We start from the raw sequence: 6979 nt of genomic DNA on the forward strand, positions 1-6979 counted from the left end.
CCTTAAAAAATACCTTCATTAGCTGAGAAACTCCCGTGAAAATAAGCATCAACCAATGCTCACTTAGGCTTGAAGACAATTCTTACTATGTCTCTTTGGCCATTTGAATTCATGGCCAAACATAAAATGGCCAGAGCGGAGCCGGGCCCCAACAGCGTGGCTTTTAACTGCAGGCCGACCCACTATTTGTCGGCGTTCGGCTGGCCTCTTGACCAGCGGAAGTCGGTTTGCGATATTCACAGGATTGCGTGCGGCACGACGCCTCATTAATAGAAATTTGCAACCGTCGCAAAGATTCTGCGACGCTTTCGTTGCCGGTAATCTACAGCCTCCTTGAACACCCCCCACCCCCACAGCTTGCCGACCAAAGCTCTGACGAGCTCAGCTTTGACCGACAACTCGCTCCGTGTTCTGCATTCCTGAAATCGGTGCCCTGCCGAAAACGCAACAGCAATCGCCGCACAGCCTGCCGATCTATCTGTTGTGCGGCTCAATGGCCAGGTTCCTGCTGACACGCGGCTTGCGCGGCCAAAACGTGGTCATCCCAAATGTTGCCAAGGGTCTCTTTGCTGAACGGCGGCGGCAGCGGCGGCGACGACGACTCCATCTCCTGACCCACCTCCACAGGTGGCGTCTGCACCGACTTGGGCACCAGATGCTGCTCCTCCTGCTACTGTTGTTGCTGCTGCTGCTGTGGCTGCTGCTGTGGCTGCTGCTGTTGCTGCTGCTGTTGTTGTTGTTGCTGTGGCTGCTGCTGCAGCTACTGTGGCTGTTGCTGTGGCTGCTGCTGTGGCTGCTGCTGCTCCTCCTGCTGCTGTTGCTCCTGCTGCTGTTGTTGTTGTCGCTGCTGCTGTTGCTGTGGTTTCTGCTGCTGCTGCTGTTGCTGCTGCTGCATCATTTGTTGCTGTTGTTGCTGCTGCTGTGGCTGCTGCTGTGGCTGCTGCTGTTGCTGCTGCTGTTGTTGCTGCTGTTGCTGCTGCTGTTGCTGTTGCTGCTGTTGCTGCTGCTGTTGCTGCTGTGGCTGCTGCTGTTGTTGTGGCTGCTGCTGCTGTTGCTGCTGCTGTGGCTGTTGCTGCTGCTGCTGTAGTGGCTGTGGCTGCTGCTGCTGCTGCTGTAGAGTTGACTGGTGAAGAGGCACACGTGGTATGGCTGAGGCTGAGTGGGAGGGCTGCTCAGAGTGGACAGCAGGATTTTCCTGAAGCTCCATGACCTGCTTCCTGTTGAAGTTGTATTTACTGAAGAGTTCGAACACAGGGGGAGGACGTAGAGTTAGAACAGACACACAGGTCCATGCCTGTGTGTGTCTAATCATGTTAGGTTCAAGCCCATCTTGACACACACAGGTCCATGCCTATGTGTCTCATCATGTTAGGTTCAAGCCCATCTTGACACACACAGGTCCATGCCTGTGGGTCTAATCATGTTAGCTTCAAGCCCATCTTGACACACACAGGTCCATGCCTGTGGGTCTAATCATGTTAGGTTCAAGCCCATCTTGACACACACAGGTCCATGCCTGTGGGTCTCATCATGTTAGGTTCAAGCCCATCTTGACACACACAGGTCCATGCCTGTGGGTCTAATCATGTTAGGTTCAAGCCCATCTTGACACACACAGGTCCATGCCTGTGTGTCTAATCATGTTAGGTTCAAGCCCATCTTGACACACACAGGTCCATGCATGTGGGTCTAATCATGTTAGGTTCAAGCCCATCTTGACACACACAGGTCCATACCTGTGGGTCTAATCATGTTAGGTTCAAGCCCATCTTGACACACACAGGTCCATGCCTGTGGGTCTAATCATGTTAGGTTCACGCCCATCTTGTGATCCTTGAACCCAATATCACACCGTGCCCTTGACAGCAATATAATAATTTAACATCAATAAAAACACATGGGATGTACTGCAGTAATTAACACCGCCGCATAGTACTGTCGTTTGTAGTAGTTTGTTCTCAATATAGCATAAGTGGAAACAACCCTGGGGCAAAATCTGAAAACCGTACTCCCCAATCTCTAAAAATTAAGAGCGTGCAACTTAATGTTGTTATGTTTAAATAACGGTCGCTAAGCACAGGCCCAAAATACTAAGAAGCCAGCAACAGCACCGTGAGAATGTCTAATCGTTTAGCGTTCATCTGCTTATTTAATTCAGCAAGGTGATGAGAAACCTCAACCATAAGGGCCCATCTACCAATGAGTCACAAGGCACCATGGGTAATGCTGGAGCGCCTCACCGAGTCTCAGGGCATCCGTGATGGACTAGGACGTGAAATTCGCACGCACAGGAATCCACATATCAGCTTCATTTAGTCGTCATGGATATTGTTTAAAATATTTGCCATCTGTTGCACAATGGCATACTCTTTTCGATTTGAAGCTTTCGTGACTGCAAGGATTAATCTTCTTTGGTTCTTTCGGTAAAGTCACCACCACGTAGAATGAGAATAAAATAATAAAATAACAAAATAAAATTATCACCACGTTTCAGCCACAACGCAAACAGGTCTGTACCATTCACCTGAAGACGGCCGCTTGCGTTGTGGCCGAAACGTCGTGAGAATTTTATTATTTTATTTTATTATTTTATTCTCACTCTACGTGGTGGTGGTGACTTTACCGAAAGAACCAAAGAAAATGGCATACTCGTTGTTTTTAGTAGCCTCTCGTCATGCCAACTTGACAACAGTATTTGTCCTCTGGAGATACTGGCCTCCACCGTGTGAATGTTGAATTGACACGACTACCTCGGTCCCACCGACATCCCTCATTTGATCTGGGAGACAACTTTCACTTTGACTAACAGTTAATCTTAAAGCAGTGATGGTTTGGGCAGCAGTGATGGTTTGGGCAGCGACGCATAACCTGTATTCAATTTCCCTTGGGTAAATTCGGCTTTAACGAGTAACCGGTATTGGTTTGTAAACATAAATTGTGGAGAGAAAAGAGCACGTTGCTACCTCGTGAGCCACAACTCAGCCTTAATAGGTCTCTTAAACGGTCACTTAGGAGAGCTTTGTGTTGTTTTGTCGTGCAAATCACCAAATCAGCTGCTCCACGCATGGCAGGATCACCTCCCAGGCAAGGCCAGTGAAGTGTTGCATGTACAGAGTCCACGCAGAGGGCAGCTTCACTTCTATACGGGCCAATGCTATGCTTGCAGCCGCCACCACGGATGGACGGAAACTCAGGAATACGTGGTCTGCATACACACAAACAAAGACAAAAACCCTCCGTTTAGCCTTAACAGACTGTTGGGGCAAGTGCTGCTAGCGAGTAGCAGCACCTATGAAGGTCGGCACTGTGGCACACGAGGGGGTGGGTGGCCAGCACCACGCCCGGCCGCCTTTGTCTCCACAGTGCTGGCGATGTTTACACACCGCATTGAGTTACTCATTTGAGGCCGAGTCGACCTAGGGGAGGCCCAGGACCGGTTCAGATAATCGTCACCGGTGATAGCCGTGAGCAGGCGTTGGACCAGGGTGTCCAGGGTCGTAGCTGCAGCGTAGCGCTAACCGCTACGCCACCTCTACCCTGCACACAGGAATGACAGGCAGGCACACACACAGACGCTTAAACGCACAAGCACCCAGTGAACGAGGAACGTTGGGCCAACGGCACCCTGAACATTTGAACAACATTCCGACTAAAATTTTTATTTAAAGCTTTCGTGACTGCAGTAATTCATATTCTTACCTCTTTCGGTAAAGTCACGTTGAAGGGAAACAATAAAATAATAAAACATATAAAACTATAAAAATTCTCACGACGTTTCGACCATAACACAAACGGTCATCATCAGGTGTGAAAACCAACGGCAAGAAACATTTGAAAGAAGTGGCGGTTCGCATCAATTTATTTATTTTATTAACGGTGTTTGTTTTATTTATTTATAAAACGTCAGCGCCACGCGCAGCGATTTGGCAGTTTATTTAGAAGGACTAGTCCATCTATGTTCTGAAAAGAGAGGCGAGACGAAAAATTAATGTATGCTGTCTGAAAGTCACAGTAAGCGCCACGCTTACGGTGGCTTTCAGACAAGATACATTAATTTTTCGTCTCCCCCCTCCTCTTTTCAGAACATAGATGAACTGCCAAATCGCTGCGCGTGGCGCTGACGTTTTTTAATAAATAAAAACACTGTTTAAAAATAAATTAATTAATGCAAACCGACACACCTGATGATGACCGTTTGTGTTATGGTCGAAACGTCGTGAGAATTTTTATAGTTTTATATCATTTTATTATTTTATTGTTTCCCTTCAACGTGACTTTACCGAAAGAGCTAAGAATATCAACATTCTGACGTTGGACAAAAAAAAAAAATATTCGGTGACGTTTCAGGCACTGCCCCTTCTGTCGCCGGTCACCTTAGCACTGCAAGGCCGGTGCCTACGAAACGCTCCTCTACAGCTCTGCGAGCACCTTGCAGAGCGAGCTGAAGGAAGTGGGCCGTGTACTTGGTCGTGTACGCGTGCCGGTAGGACAAGCCTCCAGCCGGGGCGTCCTCACGCCGCGACAGCCACAGGAAGTAGTCCACGAAGTGCGCCGCTGTGGGCGTGCACAGGTTCCAGTCGAGTGTACGCAGCAGCAGGAACTGTGCAGGGGGGAGGCAGACGGGAGAGTGGGCTGGCACGGCACAGCTGCCACCACTCCGTGAAGCATTCAGTCCGCCACGCTGCTGTGTGTTGCCTGGAGGGTTTATTTAACTAGTCGGGTTTGGTGCATGGCTCGCAAAACAGTTCAAATGTCTGGTCAAGGAGTCAACTCGGCCCCTTCGTCTGCACGGGTAATTGCAATGACCATCATATTAAATTTCGATTTGAAGCTTTCATGACTTGCAAGGATTAATCTTCTTTGGTTCTTTCGGTAAAGTCACGTAGAATGAGAATAAAATAATAAATTGATAAAATAACACAATAATATTCTCATTATTGTGTTATTTTATTTTATCAATTTATTATTTTATTCTCATTCTACGTGACTTTACCGAAAGAACCAAAGAAGACCATCATATTCTTTTGAGTCTTTCGGTAAAGCCACGTAGATCTGAAAAATTAATAAAAAATATCACGACGTTTCCATCGCAACGCAAGCAAATCGTCACGGGGTGATTGTTTTATGGAGAGACTGAGCCCCACCATAGGAAGGGAGAATTTCCTGCACTTGTTCCAGCATCGTGCAAATAAATGAGCACCACTCCACGTTAATTTGTCAGGTCTGCTGTGGTAATGTTATTCCGCAGCTTTTGCCTTCCTGTTATCTAGTAAGAAGACACGCTTCTATATTCAAATTCGGGCTGTACATTCAAATTGTCTACATAATAATTAGTTGGCATGAAACAGAGATGATGTGTTCATACTCTTTGGGTCTTTGATGTTTCGATCGCAACACAATCAATCACCTGAAGACGACTGCTTGTGTTGCCATCGAAACGTCGTGATTTTTTGCATTATTTTTCCATCTATGTGACTTTACCGACAGACCGACAGAGTAAGATTGTAAAGTAGCAAGACAAAACAATTGGTTCCTTGAATCAAATCGCGACCTTGAATCATGACAATGCACGGAACGGTTCTGGGATGAAACATTGCATGCCGAATTAATAGGGGCATGCAGCTACCTCCGTCTGTTGCAATTCCTCCTTGGACAGACTCAACCCTTGCTTGGTCATCACCTCCAGCCGGTTCACCCAGTCCAGTCGCGGCACCTGCTCATCCATCTCCTCGAACTTGGCTGCGCAGGGTGTCAGGGACACGCATGCCGACGGTGAACAAGCGACAAAGCGTACGAGCGAGAGATGAGCGAGTGATCGAGTGATCGGGCGGGTGATCGGGGGATCGAGAGATGAGCGAGTGATCCGGTGGGTGGGTGGGTGGGCACGTGACCGATTGACCGACCTGCTATAATGAGGTAGCAGATTGAGCAGGTGTAGAGGCAGCGGACGGTGATGTCGTGGCGGTCCATGAACACGTCTAACATTGCGATGGCCAGGTGGTGCGTGGCCACACCCAGCTGCAGGCGCTCGCTCAGCGTTGCCAGGAGGTCGACGAAGTGGCGACGGAGGTGCAGCTGGGGCGAGCGTGCGCAAAACCGAGGCAGCGACAGCTCCTGCGATGGGGAAAAAAAAACGAGGACGCGGGGGTTGGGAGGGCAGTTGGGACGCTGTGGAGTTGGGTCAAGAGGTCAAGAGGTGTTTTGAAACGATAATAGATTATTCTGGGGGTCTAAGGAGGCGACGCGCCCGGTTACGGTGGGCCACAGCATTTAACTTTAGCCGTCACGCAAACCAAGAATGACAAAAGCCACGGCCAAAATTGTCTCTCTGTTCAAGCGAGTGAAAGATGGCGAAGAACTCATTCGGTAGTCCTCAGCCTACGATGAAAAAAAACCACGAGGTGTGGAGATCCGTACCTCCAAAGCACAGCCACTTTTATTCTTCCACAAGGTACCGTATCGCTCGTGTTATAGTCCCCGGAGAGATAGGGGGCCGGGTCGACCCGCTGGCCAGGATTGAACTTGCAACCTCCTCGCTGCGAGTCGAGCACTCGAACGTACGTGCCGTGTAAATCAGTTCGTAGGATTTGCGTCTGCGTGTAGGAGGCCTATTGATGAGAGAGGCGGATACCTTCTCTCGAAGGACGCGGTAGATGTCATCTGCCAACTCGCCTTGCCACCACTCGCTTCTGTCCATGTCTTGGTCCGTCGCTCGCGCCTCGTGCTCAGGAGATTATTACTCGGACAGGCACGTGCTGGGTACACACAAGTGTTCACAAGTGGAGTTTATTACTCGGATAGGCACGTGCTGGGTGCACACAAGTGTTTACGAGTGGAGTTTATTACTTGGACAGGCACGTGCTGGGAACACACAAGTGTTCACGATTGGTGTCTATTACTCGGACAGGCACGTGCTGGGTACACACAAGTGTTCACGAGTGGAGTTTATTACTTGGACAGGCACGTGCTGGGTACACAC

General features: G+C 49.0%; 1 protein-coding gene across 1 annotated transcript; it reads right to left on the reverse strand.

Moving 5' to 3' along the window:
* Positions 1-3041: 3041 nt before the first annotated feature.
* LOC142912142 (cyclin-J-like) lies at positions 3042-6749 on the reverse strand. The gene is made up of 5 exons (XM_076060459.1): positions 6632-6749; positions 5904-6114; positions 5627-5739; positions 4429-4600; positions 3042-3205 (listed from the first exon to the last, which is right to left on the reverse strand). The coding sequence occupies exons 1-5, from the start codon at positions 6695-6697 to the stop codon at positions 3042-3044; spliced, it is 726 nt and encodes a 241-aa protein (XP_075916574.1). The 5' UTR covers positions 6698-6749.
* Between the last annotated feature and the right edge of the window lie 230 nt (positions 6750-6979).

The sequence above is a fragment of the Petromyzon marinus genome, unplaced genomic scaffold (genome assembly GCF_048934315.1).
Source record: "Petromyzon marinus isolate PM22_M1 ecotype Great Lakes invasive population unplaced genomic scaffold, UKy_Petmar_22M1.pri1.0 PM_G_Scaffold_19, whole genome shotgun sequence".
In the NCBI taxonomy this organism is placed as follows: Eukaryota; Metazoa; Chordata; class Hyperoartia; order Petromyzontiformes; family Petromyzontidae; genus Petromyzon; species Petromyzon marinus.